We start from the raw sequence: 17,051 nt of genomic DNA, 5'->3' as shown, positions 1-17,051 counted from the left end.
TGGAAGAAGTGGGCCCTTGATTGGCTGAAGAATTAATTTGCGCTATGAAGCGGGATATGCGTTATGCTTTCTCTCATCGATAATGTGAAGTATTCCTTTCAGTTACCTGCTGTTCAAAAACAGTGACGTTGGTGGTAAACTGGGGCTCAGAGTGGCTATAGCTTAATCAGAACATTGAATAGCCCTGATTTAGTCACCCATAAGGGTGATCAGATGTCCCAATTTTCCCAGGACAGTCCCTTATTTCAGCACTACTGCGAGAACCGCCCAGTCAAAGGGAGGCTAACCAAGCTCGTCGTAGAACAAAAATTTTTATTCAAACAGTCTTTATCATTGATACACTTGTACATGTAGTAACAGAAGCTGGGATAGACCGAATCAAACTGAATGTACTCATAACTGGAGCGCAGTCTCGACCGTGCGGCGGTCACAGCTAGACTCAAACCGGCGCACCGTGCACACCCGCACAATCCTTTCATCACACAATATAACTGAGACAGCGTGCGAACAAATCAAATAGCCTACACAAGCAGTTATCAAAGTATCCATTGTTGCGGAGTATCTATCTCAAGTAAACACTCGGTTATGCTGTAAAGTAAGTCTAACTGAACTTTTTTTATGAATGTTTACTTTGCCCCTTTTATGAAAACGGCAGTAATAATATGGAGCAATGAAATATTGGCGCTGGCTTTCAACAGACAATAGATCTGACGCAAAAAATAAATTAATAAATAAATAAAATTAAATAAGGATGCTAGCCTTCTGTAACTCAGAAGACCACAATAAGCTATTTTGTATATTAAGCATGGATTTGATATCATATCATTAGGGATTTATGGTCAGCTAAATTCTAAAAAAACGTTTCAAAAGGTAAACCCCTATTTAACGTATTTATTATTAAGCACTAATTTAGGTTTTGCTGGTTTTTGCAGCTTGTTTGAACTTTAAAGTTCATATTATGTCATTACTTAATTTTGTATACTTGCAGGCCCATTTTAATAAAATAGAAAAAATGTATAATAATCAAATACAAATCAAATGATTTCAAATTAGATAATAATATTAATTAGTAAATTAATAATAACAATAACAACAACAAATATATATATAGCCCCCCTGTTTATTATTAGCCCCTCTGGATGGCACCAGACTGCACACCACACACCAGCTGACTGGTAGAGAGAAGACAGAGTGATGAAGCCAATTAAGATATGGGGATGGTTAGAAGGACAGAGGCCACCTTATCTTTTTCAAAGGACATCCTGGGATTTTTAATGACCACAGAGAGTCAGGACCTCAGTTTAACATCTCATCCGAAAGAGGGTGCTCACAGTCCCCTTCACTATACTGGGGCGTTACAACCCACGCAGACTGCAGGTTAAGCGCCCCCTGCTGGCCTCACACCACTTCCAGCAGCAACCTCACTTTCCCATGTGGTCTCCCTTCCAGGTACTGACCGGGCACCGTCATCTTAGCTTCAGTAGGTGACCATGTGAGAGTTGCAGAGAGCTAGCTGCTAGCTAGCTAGATTTTAGAAAACAATATTTGCTTTTTTTAAACACGTTTTCAGCTGCAACATCAGTTAATGAGCATTCACTTTTAAATTGCTAGAGAACGCAAGCTGAAATGCTTTCTGACAAGAGTGGTTGTTTCTTCAAGTGGAAATGCAGACATTACTTAAAGTAATTAATAATCTAATTACGTTTTACATCAAGTAATTATTAATGTAATCAAATGACAAATTTCCAGTGGTAATCAGTCAGTTGTAATGAATATAAAAGGAGTTTGTATATATTATATTCAAATAATAATAATAATAATAATAAATATATATATATAGGCAACAGGCAACGCAGTGGCGCAGTAGGTAGTGTATGTGTGTGTGAATGAATGTGTAAGTGTTTCCCAGTGATGGGTTGCAGCTGGAAGGGCATCCTCTGCATAAAACAGATGCTGGATGAGTTGGCAGTTCATTCCGCTGTGGCGACCCCAGATTAATAAAGGGACTAAGCCGACAAGAAAATGAATGATGAATGAACACATATAAACACAATAATAATATATAAATATAAATAATATTTTTAAACAATAGATCTACTTCCTATTAATTGTTCATTGTATTATTGTTCACTGCACATATTTTATTTTGTATGCTGATTGCAAGAGAGTTTCCAATTGATTTTCTATAGCATCTTCATCTTTAAATTCATCTACTGTATTTTGAATGATCAATGCTACAAAGACACATTTCAGACAGACATCTTTGATCAAAAGTACTAGATACCACTTCTATTAAATGTCATTCATCTGTAGGATATCAATAAATTGTAGATATGTAGTCAAATTGTGAAAATGTATATACAATTGGTGGTAGCTGACTGAAGGAAACTGAGAAAAGAAGATATCTTCAACACCAATAATGGACAAGACATGCTGCTGTCTGATTTTTTTGGATAGACTTGAGCAGAGCCGAATACTACCTCGTGGCTTTAGCAACTGTATTTTCTCCCAGGTGCAAAAATTCAGACTAAATATTTAGCAGGAGGCTTTTCTTGTTCAGAAAAGTATCCAGAGTTGTAGATGACACCTAAAGGCTGAAAAAAAGTATCACAAACACGGAGAAAAAAAAACAGCAAGCAACAGAAAATCTGAAAATCCTCTGTGGTCTTCATATCAAACAGGATAAAGTATTTTAGGTGAAATGAAATAATCTGCTGTTCTGTCAGTTAATTTACAAGGAGAGGAATAGGGAGAACTTTCTGTAAAAGGTTAACACATGATAGCAAAATGCAGTGCCTCACAGGTAAGTAAATTTAATTGAGTGTTCAATTTTTACCATGATGTTAAAGTATAGAAGTACAATTCAATTACAATTACAGTGACATTGCCAACACAGACTCATTGGAAAAATGTGCTTCAGCACACATTTTTGTGAAACCGCAAAAAGGCACTTAAACCTACATTTTCAATGAATAAGACAACCTTTCTGACTACTAAAAATAAATGTAACCATTCATTCATTTTCTTTTCGGCTTAGTCCCTTTATTAATCCGGGGTCACCACAGCGGAGTGAACCGCCAACTTATCCAGTGGATGCCCTTCCAGCCACAACCAATCTCTGGGAAACATCCACACATACTCATTTACACTCGTACACTACAGACAATTTAGCCTTCCCACTTCACCTGTACCGCATGTCTTTGGACTGTGGGGGAAACCGGAGCACCCGGAGGAAACCCACGCGAATGCAGGGAGAACATGCAAACTCCACACAGAAATACCAACTGACCCAGCCAAGGCTCGAACACCAGCGACCTTCTTGCTGTGAGGCAACAGCACTACCCACTGTACCACTGCATCGCCTAAATGTAACCAATAAAATGGAATATCCAAAAGAATTTTAACAAAAAAAATAGAATTTGTGAAAAATAAAAGAGAATTCAGGAAAAAAATAATGCATATTTCATGGGGCCCTGTGCGCAGCTTCTTTGTGACCTCCATTTAACTCCTCGATTGATGCTAATTTTGTCACTAGTGCCTGGAAGCTGTCAAATCCAGTCATCTGGTGGTATTTTGCGGACAATTAAACACTAATTTCTTAGTCTAGGTTACACAAAGAAAGAGGAAACATCTTTCATTGACTATGACTACTGTCCTTGTAACCACACAAATCAGGGTGAAAAATCTGCAAAGCTAAACGAAAAAAATCTGCTATTCGGCCTTTCAGTGGACACACTGACCAACATTTCATCAAGATATTGTCAACAAACTGTCAAGCCTAATATTTCATACTTGTATACGTTACAGAGTTTGCATTTAAAGGATCTGTAATGTATATAAATATAACAGATGCTTCATTTTTAAAGTGAATGCAGCAAAAATGATGCAAATCAAGCACACGCGAACAAAAAAAATAATTAAAAACCAAGCATGAACACACCGATCGGACCTACCGGCATCAGCATTCTCAGAGTCCATGTCTGTGTCTGTTCACTGGACCTGCAAGACAATCGCTCTCTTTCTGTCTTTCTCTCTCAAGGTGCTGTACAGTGCAGGAAGTCTAACAATATTCTACAACACACACACATACACACGCGCACGCACATCTGCATGAGGACACAACAAGGGTGAGCTGTATTTAATTCTGATGATGCTGATGTTTTGGCACACTGAAAATTTCACTGCGGTGTCAACACCAGCATCTGTTTGAATAATGCCACCACGCACACACGCAAGCACTCTTGACCAAAACAAAACACACACGCCGCCGCTTTGCCTTGATGTTTCCCTCACAACGAATCTTCACTAGAGCATCGGCCACCGCGCATATGAATGAGACACTGCCGAAAGGGGAAGCGAGGAACACCAATACAAAACAGATCAAACACACACAGATCAAACTCTCGGGCGCACTCAAAACGGCCAACGGAAGATCAAACTTTGCTTTGCGAACGCGCACATTATCATCTCAAAGCCATGAGAGAAAGAAAGATCCTTGAGAGAGAGAGAGAGATAAACATAGAGGGATCCTTCAGAGAGAGAAATCCTTGAGAAAAAGAGAGCGAAGGATGCTACATAAACACATCTACATAAAATGCATTCATACTGCCAATCGGTTATGATGTTTTAAGGAATTGATCTAAATGGAAAGAGATCTAAGTGGTTTAGATCTCTATGATTTTGTTCAGACTGCAGATTTTTTTTGTAAAATGAGAAGCAATTAACATTTTGCATTACTACTGCTTAGATATCTAGAGCGAAAGAACAAAAGGCATAAAATCTTATTGAAACAGCAGTTCTCATGTTCAGCAGGGTGTGCAAACTACAAATTAGCAAGGAATGACTTTTTGTATCCAAAGTCAGGGTTTGCCAATGCTTCGCTGGCAACTGAAGCCGTCAGGGGTGTGAAAAGTCTGTGAAAAGAATCAAATATATTTATTAACATAAATTATAATAGTTTTGATTATATTATCTGAACTGTGATCTGACAATTTATTCATATTTTTAATTAATGTGCAGCATTAATTAAAAAAGGCTATTGATTTATATTTGTAAATTTGGCAGTGACTTCTATAATTTCTTATTCAGTTTTTGCCAACACTTTGCAGCCAAAAGAAAGTGTTAAGAGTGTCCAAACTCATGCAATCAAACTCTGTAAAATAGCTATTTATTTTTATTGTTACAAATGATTACAATTCAAGAATAAAATGTACATTTTTATATTAAATTACAATAATGGTACCAACTTTTGTTGTTCTTAATAATATTTGTCTTTATTAAATAAAAATATGATTGTAAATATTGTACATTTAATATTATTTAAAAAAAATTGTATCATTATATTTTATTATATACATTTTTATTATTTTTATTATATTTTTAAAAAGTCTCTATAAAAAAGATGATGATGATGATGATTATTATTATTATTATTATTATTATTATTATTATTATTATTATTATTATTATTATTATTGTTATTATTATGGCGACGCAGTGGCGCAGTAGGTAGTGCTGTCGCCTCACAGCAAGCAGGTCGCTGGGTCACTGGTTCGAGCCTCGGCTCGGTTGGCGTTTCTGTATGGAGTTTGCATGTTCTCCCTGCGGTCGTGTGGGTTTCCTCCAGGTACTCCGGTTTCCCCCACAGTCCAAAGACATGGGGTACAGGTGAATTCGGTAGGCTAAATTGTCCGTAGTGTATGAGTGAATGAGTGTGTGTGGATGTTTCCCAGGGATGGGTTGTGGCTGGATAAGTTGCCGGTTCACTCCGCTGTGGCGCCCCAGATTAATAAAGGGACTAAGCCGAAAAGAAAATGAATAAATAAATGAATAATTAATATTATTATTATTATTATTATGTAGTCGTATACTACAAATAATAATAGTTATCCTATTGAAAGGAATATGACATTTAAAAAAAAATACACATTTAAAGTTTATATATTTACATTTTTATAAGTTAAAGGTAATCCTGGAGCACTGTTAATGCTCATTACTAAGGTTAAGTACGGTCACTTAATGCATTCTAATGGCGCATTTTTATTATTATTATTATTATTATTATTATTATTATTATAATTATTATATTAATTTATTATTATATTAATTTATTATTATTATATACATTTTAATTATATATTATATTAAAAATAATGCAACATGCTAACTTAAGTCTCTATAAAACAAAATATTAATATACGAAGATTTTAACATTATAAATTCAATAACAAAATCATCAAATAGTAATACTAGTACTACTACTACTACTACTACTACTACTACTACTACTACTACTAATAATAATAATAATAATAATAATATTTATTATTATTATTATTATTATTATTATGTAGGGGCGACGAGGTGGCGTAGTGGGTAGCACGTTTGCTACTGGTTCGAGCCTCGGCTGGGTCAGTTGGCATTTCTATGTGGAGTTTGCATGTTCTCCCCGTGTTCGCGTGGGTTTCCTCCGGGTGCTGCGGTTTCCCCCACAAGTCCAAAGACATGTGGTACAGGAAAATTGACCGTAGTTTATGAGTGTGTGTGTGAATGAGTGTGTATGGATGTTTCTCAGTGATGGGTTGCGGCTGGAAGAGCATCCGCTGCGTAAAACATATCTTGGATAAGTTGGCGGTTCATTCCGCTGTGGCGACCCCAGATTAACACAGGGACTAAGCCGAAAAGAAAATGAATAAATGAATATTATTATGTAGTAGTAGTATATAACTACAAATTATAATAGTTATACTATTATTTAAGACACATATAAGTTTAAATGTATATTTTTATAAGTTAAAAGGTAAACCTGGTGTGGTTACGGAGTGGTATGGTACAATATTGTTCAGTGTCGGTTTCCACTGTCAAAAGGTACCAAAAAGTGAACCGTACTGTACCACTTTTTGGTCACCCTTTCAAAAGGGTACCTAGCACAAAAAAGGGTACCAAAAAGTGGAGCCAGATGCTGGTTAACATAGAAAGGTAAAAACAAACGAGCAAATGATTCTTTCAACAACCTACAACATGAACAAACTGCCATGTTTAACTAATATCATCACCTTTTGAACTCAAAATGACGGATTTACTTAACAAGATGTTAACGTTACATGTACTGGTGAAGAATAAACTGAGAGGTTTGTACTGACTGTAGGCCTGTATGTTTTGTACTGTTTATGTACCCAAATCATGACTAAATGTATGTTTTGGGTGTTTTTTTTTTGTAATTGGTAACATTTCTGAAAATGTAAGGCTCTGTATGTGTTCACATATATTTATTTATTACAGTACAGTATAGGCTATTTCACATTATCATTGATCTGCAGTTATAATCAAATCCTGTTCATGGAATGGTTAGTGATTAATATTTATACATGCGTATCTATGTATATAATGCATTTGTTTAGTAAGAAGTGCTTCTCGATATGTGAACTTCAAGCGAGAATAACATCGACTGCAACATTCTGTTGTATGCCACGCCTATCAAAATGGTACTATTGGTTGGTTTATTTACCAATCAAATATCACAATTTTCCTCATTAAAATGAAATCTCTCATAACGTCTTGCCACGTATTATCAACCTTTTTAAACAAAGGACTTTAATGCACAAGTAAAGGTACAAGAAAACAATGTTAGATAACTAGTTATATAAAGTCGGTTATGTTGTAGATGAACTTAAACAGCCTTAAAAATAGCCTCATAGCGTGAATGCAGCCTCAGAGAACATTTACAGAATCACTTTTTCTATCCTTTTTCCTCTCTCATCCCATGTCAAGGATAAAGAGCTCGTCTTACAGGGTCCTGACTGCCCAGAAATAGAGCGACTGTGTGTGTGTGTGTGTGTGTGTGTGTGTGTGTGTCTGTCAGAGGAGAGAGGTTATCATACTCCCTCTGAGGGGTGTGGGAGTTGTGTTTGTACTTTAGTGGAGAGGTCACCCTACTCTCTGAATGTGTGTGTGTGTGTGTGTGTGTGTGTGTGTGTGTGTGTGTGTGTGTGTGTGTGTGTGTGTGTGTGTGTGTGTGTGTGTGTGTGTGTGTGTGTGTGTGTGTGTATGTGTGTGTGTGTGTGTGTTGTACTTCTCTTTTGAGTGCAGAGCGTCAGCAGCAATAACCCTCAGGGGTGTCTGGTCTACTGCGTCAAACTACACATTACGCAATCTAACGAAACTATATCACAAATGGCCAAACTAAACACGGCACAAAATGATATTATATGCAAAATTAAGCAATGACACAAACTTAACTGCGGTCAACAGCCGTCATATAAACAACACCGAAACATCGGGGAAAGTAACTGGCAAACTAACGATAACCAAAGCAATACGGTGCCAAACTAAACATTAAACATCATCGCAAACTCAATGTTACCAAAGCAATCCTGCACAATAAAAACTAAATAAATGTTGCACAAAACATACAAACTAGTACCAAAATAGTCTCACAATACATCAGTTTGTGCTAAACTAAACAATTCAAGCTAAATAATGTCATATGCAATAAAGCAGTAAACACATAGAAGAAACATTAGGAAAGAATCTAATACATGTACATTAGCCTTTGCTAATATTTACACAGCTAGCAGTGGTAAGGAATACATCATGATATTTACACATGGGAGCGACCGTGACATGGATGAAAGTGAAAACTTGTTGCAACTTGCTGAAGAAATTGAACTTTTGTGTTCACATGTCAATGTACTGTATTTGTGAGATATTTTACAATAACTTTCAATGTGGCTCAAACTAAATATACAGTAGATTTGTATTATAACATTTATGCATTTGACACCACAAGAAACTCTGAACTGAAATAAATAAACTAAATCACATTAGTGCAAGGATAGGCCAAATAAAGCACAACAACTCTTGAAAATAAGCCACATGTTTAATTATTATTAAATTGTTGGATTCAAATAAGAGCCATTTATTGTAAAAAAATGAGTTGGTTAACTAAAACAAAAAAACATTTTGTCACTTAAAATAACTAATAATTGAATAAATATTAAGTGAGTTAATTTGACGTACTGTACTAACTAAAATTGAATTCAATTCATAAAGACATACAAACCAAATAAACAAAAGACTTGACAAAAACACAACTGATGTATTACAACTAACAACAATCACTAACAAAAATACAACAGGCTTTCGATGATCTTAAAATAGCACTAAGGAACGAAGCACAACAATGGCCGCAGGAGACTCTCATAAGCTCTTCAGAAACACTAAAATCTGAGACGTCCAAATACATTACGTAAGATGCCCGTCTTGGACCCTGCTGAGTGGGATTTTGTGCTGACATTAAATCACATGCCAGTGCCACCTGCTGTCAAGGTCTGTGGCATCAGTGCCAACACCTCAACAGAGTCTGACATGAGTCACTGTCCTGCACTAAACACATTACAATGCCAACGGGAATTAGATTGTGTTGATATTCAGTAACTCAATTTACTGTGATAATGAACATGTACAATATCGTGGGCACTTCAATATACTGTGAAAACTGATTTAATATTATTATTTTAACTTTTAAGCTTCTTACGAATATTCATATTGTTGTTGTGAAAGTTGTCTTTAACAGGTGATTTATTTGTAAACATTTTCACAATCTGCAATACAAAATTTAAAATTCTATGATCATTTACAGGCCTTTTGTTTGTTTAATTTGTACAGTAAGATTGCATTTGTTAACATCAGTTAGTTTAACTTAAGTTAGCATAATGACAACAACAAAAGCATTTATTGATCTTCTAACTTCTAATTTCTTAGTTAATGCCTAATAACAGATTAAAATCATTTTAATTAATGAGGTTAATAACTAATATAATCCAGTTGTATTTAGTGCTTAATTTGTGAATGAATAATTCCTGGAACAAAAGAAATTAAAATTTACCCTGACCAACGTCTACCAAACAATTTTAGTTTTCCTAGAACATGACGTCATTAAACGGTGATAGCACAAAAAAAAAGAGCATCACATTTCTGAACGGAAAACAAATAATTAAATGACTAACTCAGTCTATTCTTCAAGTAGAGCCCACAGTTAGCTCTTCTGTCATGTTATCTACTGTAGCTGACTTGAGACCGCTTTGGCTCTGCTATCCTGATCCATTCGTGCAGTTTCATCTTCTCAGGATCTCTTTTGATCAGGCTCATTATCAGATTTACTAGTGGTTTTAAAAAATTAAAATATGTGTGACAGCCTCCTTGCCATTTTGAAAATACAAATACTATTTAGGTTTAGGCATGGGCTGGTATAAGATTCTGATGGTATGATAACCTTGGATAAAAATATCATGGTTTCACGATATTTTGATTACTGCTCTAAAATATATTCTTTTTAAATGTCTGGGTAAAAAAAAACACCTTTTCCTCTTTGAACACAATATATGTTATTTTGAGAAACATTTGAAATATTTTGGAACAGTAGACATATCAGGCTAAATAATTAAAATGAATCATTGACTTCTGCTCTCATCATTAGCTTCAAAAACACAGATTTCTTTACAATTTAAAATGGCATGTTTGGATATATTTTCTGCTGGAGATACTGTCGAAACAACACACACGTAAAAAAAAAAAAAAAAACTTACATATACCGTAGGAACGGTATAGCAGAAAATTTTGTCAGTTTTAAAAACCTTGACTTTTCCGTGGTATACCTTGAAAACAGTAATTGACCCATGCCCGCTTAGGTTAGCCACTATGCCATTATTTATTTTTGCTGCTCATTGCGCGCAAAACAACAATCCTCAACCAATGAGAGTGATTGCAAACATAAGAAAGCTGATTGGCTGAAAATATTGTTGAGGGCCAATAGTTTTGCTACAACTTGCGCATGGTGACTACCATTGTGTGGACACAATCTACCAGCCTTCGCTTGCTTTCACATTCTCTCTCTCTCTCTCTCTCTCTCTCTCTCACACACACACACACACGTAGATATTCACTGTCCACAAGTTAATGCCGAATCCATTAAAACGAAACGTAAAATAAGAATATCAGAAATTTTCGGGAACAGGATCTGGCCAGATCCGGCTCAAATCACTGGTTGAACTTTTTATTAACTTTAACATAAATCTATAATATGCATTAACATAATGAGACTTTATTGTTATCTATTATAGTTTAGCATAGTATTATTATTATACCTGTTCGTGTAATCGTTTTGAAACTTAGGTACACATAATACTTTATACCGCGATAAAAGCTTACGCAATTAATCGTCACAAGAAAATTCAATACACTTATGGAATGCTATGGTATTTAGTGATTAGCAGCACATTTATTGAGATAGAGTTCTCTATACTGAAGCAAGCCAAAGGCAATACCATGGTACTCGTTGTGCTTTTCTGTTAATGCTGAAGCAGCAGGGAAGAGCTGAGATCAGCAGGACTTCAGTAAAGACACTGACTCATTCTCACATACACACTGCAGCACAATGTTTGCAGCATAAACCGTCTTAAGTTAATGACAGAGGGTTGAGGTTATGACCGGCTCGGGTTCGGGATCGGGATCTTACCGGCAGGCATTCCTCCACTCGGTACTGTTCAACGGATGCTCCGCGTCTGGATCAGATCAGCTCGGAAGGGGGTTTGGCTTCAACATATGGATCGGAACACGGCTGGTTCACACACATACAAACAGACACATATACAAGCACAAACACGGATTAAACGAATCCAATCAGAACCCGTCAACAACACCGATCTTAATATGACCGCACGTTATCGAACATGGCGGTGCTGCGACTGTGTTGTTAAGAATTAAAGAAGTCAAGAAAGAGAGTTGTGTGTGAATACCTGTAGATGCAGATTAAGCGCAACACATCCGTGTTTCCTGCTTCACATTCCGCGTGACGTCGAGACACGCCAACACGGAAGTGATAGTCGGTGATGAGAACAGAGGCGAGGAGAGCGCGCGTCGTGCACGCGTCGAGGGTGACAGAAAAAACAAAAACACGACGCACACACGCGCGCCGCGGGGACTCGCACAGTGGAACAGGTGGGTAGAGGACAGAAGTAGTTTATTATATTATAATGACAAGTCTCTGGGCATGTGTGTGTGTATTATCTGCTCTTCCATCTAGCTTCTAAAATTAATAAGCAGGGCAATCCCGGTTGTCTTTGATTTAGGTTAATGAACTGCTCAAGTGTGTGTAGGAAGGTTGGTGGAATAATTAAAAAAAACTTATTAAAAGATCTATTAACTCTAAGTTTTGGATGGCATGTGACCAGAATATTTTTACTCTTCATTTATTTTTAAATATTAAAGGATTAGTTCAAAATGAAATTAGTCAAAAATGAAATGTCTGTCATCATTAATGCTAGAAATTAAGTTTGGCCTAATACTTAAGGATGAAAAGATATTTTATATAATGAATAATTTGATCTTATTATTAAAATTCTACATTTTTCAAAAGTACACCCCTCACAAATCTATCTTTTAATTTATATTTTTAATAGGAAGCTATATGAAATAGGTATACAATAGGTATACAATATTATATTTGTGCATATACATTAGATTTAGTCAGTACTAGTACTAGATTTAGTCAAGCCAAATCTGGAGCTTATCTAACAAAATAACTTACGATAACGGTCCAAAAACTAGCACTCCCAAATTTATATGTTATAGAAAAATATTAAATACAAATTTTGAAAAGAGGAAAACCAAGAGAAGGAAAAAAGGACAAATTTAGTTGAAATTTTGTAGGTTGTAATTTTTTTTGCTGTTTTTTGCTTAATTAATTGTATTATCTTTAAATTTCTAAATATGTTTGGTGACTAAAATATTGTAATAAATCTGTATCTGTTTAATAAATCTGTTTTGTTTAAATGCACGAAAATAATTGCCTATATTCACTGAGAAATGGATACAAATATTCCATTTTAAAATGGGATGTACACAATTATGCTGAGCACTGTAAGTATTTTTAAGATACCAATAAGAACCCTTTAGATCAGTGATGCCCAAACTAGGGCCCGCAGGCCAAAGTTGGCCCTTTGTATTCCTTGATTTGATCCACCAGAGGGAAAATGATTGGGAGAGGTTGGAGAATTCCTTTAACTCATTTCTATTTTAATGTAACCTTTTGTTTGTTTGTTTTATTTTTGAGCTACAAAAAGCAAACCGAAATTAGTTTCAATTAAATATTGTAACAGAATCAGATTTTTAAAATGAATGTACATACTGTCACTAAAGAATAGGGGACAAAGCAGAAGACATCAGCATGCAAATCAAGGCAAATGCAGACTCAGCATGACTAGTGTGTTCCCCATTGATTTATTGTAATGAGTTTTTTAAAATAATACACATTTTCAAAACATTTTAATGCATTCGTAAATACGGTTGAACTATTCTTTTCTATTTGTTTTTGATTAATATGATATAAATGTGGAAATTACCATTGGCAACTTTAATGTAATACAGTTTGCGATATTTACATTTGGCCCACAGCTCTCAATCAAGCTTGGATTTTGGCCCTTCAAAAGAAAAAGTTTGCTTTAGATAAAGATTGCTTTAGATTTTGCATGTACCGCCTCAGTGAGAGTGCATTTAAAGTCTTTATTTTTCGGTGATTACTGGGAAAAAAATGCAAACATGTCTATTTTTAAGTCTGCATAGTTTCTCATGTGTTTCACAGAACATAAAACATGACACATAAAATAGGTTTGCTATAAAAGTGAGGAAACGATGACACAAATTTAGTGAGATAAAGCTGCAACAAACCCCTTGAGTTATAAAACACTTTCTAGCAATTCCACAGTGTAATTAATAGACTGAATGGGGTTGCTGCATCTGGCTGTTGATGTCTTGCTTGCCATTTCATTACGACACATTATGGGCAGAATCCAATCATTTGCAGTAGTCATAATGTATAATAATACAAAGCCCAGTAATGTCTGCCTGTGTCAGACCTCCTGTGTATAACTGGATTATATTAGGATAAGCTGCAACCATCCAGTCAAACAGTCTAAGCTAGTGTGCATGTGTGTGTGTGCGTGTGTGTTTGATTGAAAGAGAGAGAGAGAGAGACAGAATACACAGTATTAAGATAAAGACCTTTGCTTTAGAGGAATTAATATGTGATTAAGCTCCATTTTATCCAAGCATCTGTTAAAACACTGAAAACACACACACATAGCTTCAATCACTCCCTTACTTGCACACATACTGTGTAATTCTCTGTAACTAGATTCATCTACATTATAATATTATGTCTCAAATGTTTAACAAAATGTGCTAAAGAATGCGACACTGCTGTTGAACGAAATGGTTTGATACCACACAGAGATAAGCAGACGCAAAGATTTGCATAATAATTACTGAAATGCTGGCCAAATAATCCTATTTCACCAATAATCTCCATCACATTTATGCAGTGATTTTTCTCTCTGTGGCCCACCCCACCCACACACACATATGCACATACACACATTTTCTGCCTCATTGATATTGGTGGTTTAATGAGGCCTGAAAATTTGGCCAGTTTGATTGATTGAGTAATGGTTTAGCTGTGTGTTTGTTTGTGTGCACAAATGGCTGCTGGTATTGCAGCCATTCAGTAAAGTACTGCGGTTATTTGAATATTGCCCTCATGCACACACACGCACTGGAGTAAATGCAACTTGGCTTTTCATATGCATTTCAACATTTAATCTTGATAGTAATGGACATATAATATTTGTCAGCTGCCCACATACATACTCACATGCTCTTTATTTTCTAAATTAGTTCAAGGACTTTAATTTAATACACATAAAACGATAGATCAATCAAAAATGTAAATGTAAATTTGCTGTTATTGTACTCACCCTCAGGCCATCCAATATGTAAATGCCTTTTTTCTTTAGTAGAAAAGTAAATATTTTTTTTAATTGGAAACTTGCTAGTTAATGATTCATAAAAATACATTGTGGGGCTGCACGATATTGGGTAAATCTGATATTGCGATATTTTATTTTTCTGTAATACATATTGCGATATAAATACAGTATTTGATAGTTTTCTAGGGAGTCTGACAGTATTTAGGTACTAAATAATCACAATGCAAAATAAAGGCTTTTTTACTTTGTTTTGTCTCGTTGCTTGTGCAAATATTTAAAAATTCTTAGAGCAAATAAAAATAGGGTTTAGTTTTCACCGTCAGAAGAATAAAATGTAATTTAACAGTTTTTTCTTAAAACAAGCAAAATTATCTGTCATTGGAGTAAGTGAAATAATCTAGTTTTTGCTTTAAAATGTATTTTAATATTTGCACTAGAAACAAGACAAAAATTGTACTTTAAGTAAGAATGTTTTTTCTATGCATAAATCATATAAATTCCATATAAATACAGTGATTAAATACAAATCTGCAGCTCCAATTCACGATAGTTCAAACACAGTTACCCTGGCAACTTATGCTGGTCCAGGACAGGTTAACTCTCAGGCTAACTCTTAAGTTCAAGCTTAATCAAGGTAATATTAACATTCACCTGCCGTAATTTGATGGTATTTTAATTTACTTAACCTCTTAATAATGATTATAACTTTATAGTCACTTAATAATAAAAATAAATACACCAAACATTTTTAAGAATAGACCGATAATACATTTAAATTCAAATAACTTTTTGCAAACAAAACAAATACAAACAACAATATTTAAACTAAAATTTATATTTTTCTGTTTATTAAAATTGTATTTAATATTGTCCCCCAACATATTAATTTGGGTGTACTAACTTTTGGACTGTGATCTTTTTTTATTTTTTGTTAGATTACTTTTTAATTTTTGTTTGGTACTGAATAATAATCTAATAATGTATATGCACAAATATATTATTGTAAAGCATCCTGTAGAAACTATTAATTTAAAAGAGAAATATGTGAAGGGTGTACTTAGCAATATATATATATATATATATATATATATATATATATATATATATATATATATATATATATATATATATATATATATATATATATATATATATATATATATTACAAAAATGTAATAAAAAAGTAATATTAAGTAAGCACTGCATGATATAAAGAAGTAGGCTACATTTCTTAAAGAATGACTTTAAATCATCAAACCCTAAGTGGAATAATCGGGAGATGCATCCAGGCCGAGCAGTAGCCTCACTTTAATATAAAGATATTTTCCCACGGTGCGCAGGAAACACAGGTGTCAAAGGGAAAGCAGTAATTTGCAGTGTTTTGAGAGCAAATTAAAAATCCCGCTGCTTGTGCATGCACGGCTCTTTGTAGCCATTACTTTAAACTTAATGTGCTGACGTTCATTCAGTCGCTGTGAACATAGCTGTGTTTCATTTAAGAAATCTTTCTTTCATCGTAGTTGCCAAGGTAGCACACAACATAATCGATGCATCTATGCTCGACTTTCAGGGTTTCACGACAGTAATGTGCATGAGCAGTTATCTAGATTATTTAAACTAAAGATTAGTTAGATCAAATGATCTTCAACTTGCTGTTATGGAACCAATTTAAGCAGGACGTGTAGTTCGGCTCATTGAAGTCAGGTTTTTGACTTTAATCCCCGCTTTTTTAAACGACTTTTATGAAACAGCCCCCTGGTCAACTATAATTCAGACTCAACATTGCATATCTTTGCGATGTGACTATTGCAGATGCGCACATTGCGATATCAATGCTGAAACTATATATTCTGCTGCCCTAATACATAAAACGGCTGCTAAAGATTTAAGAGTAAAAAAAATCACTTATACAAGGTAAAGCAAGCTTATTTTGGATTACACAATGGTAATGTATACACAATGGAAATTCAATCTGCCTTTTCATAAACAATAAGATTAAAATAATCATAAAATAATCAGACAATATCAATAAAAACATCATAGAATTATAATAACTAAAACAAATTAAAATGTGTTAAAAAATGTTTAAAAGAAATTTAACAGAAGACAAAAAGGCTGTCAAAATAATCAGACAATATCAATAAAAACATCATAGAATTACAATAACTAAAACTAATTAAAATGTGTTAAAAATGTTTAAAAGAAATTAAAAAGAAGACAAAAAGGCTG

At 34.6% G+C, this 17,051-nt stretch overlaps 1 protein-coding gene across 2 annotated transcripts in view; it reads right to left on the bottom strand.

Moving 5' to 3' along the window:
- efr3a (EFR3 homolog A (S. cerevisiae)) overlaps positions 1–11,885 on the bottom strand; it is a 92,578-nt gene extending 80,693 nt beyond the window's left edge. For both annotated transcript variants that reach the window (XM_056479926.1, XM_056479933.1), the window contains exons 1-2: positions 11,796–11,885; positions 11,516–11,617 (exon numbers count right to left, since the gene is read on the bottom strand). In XM_056479926.1, coding sequence (XP_056335901.1) covers positions 11,516–11,525 — 10 coding nt within the window. In that variant the 5' untranslated portion in view covers positions 11,526–11,617; positions 11,796–11,885. The remainder of the gene's footprint in view (positions 1–11,515; positions 11,618–11,795) is intronic.
- Between the last annotated feature and the right edge of the window lie 5,166 nt (positions 11,886–17,051).

The sequence above is a fragment of the Danio aesculapii genome, chromosome 2 (genome assembly GCF_903798145.1).
Source record: "Danio aesculapii chromosome 2, fDanAes4.1, whole genome shotgun sequence".
NCBI lineage: Eukaryota > Metazoa > Chordata > Actinopteri > Cypriniformes > Danionidae > Danio > Danio aesculapii.
The sequence above is the reverse complement of the archived record's forward strand: the minus strand, read 5'-3'. Positions and strand labels throughout refer to the sequence as shown.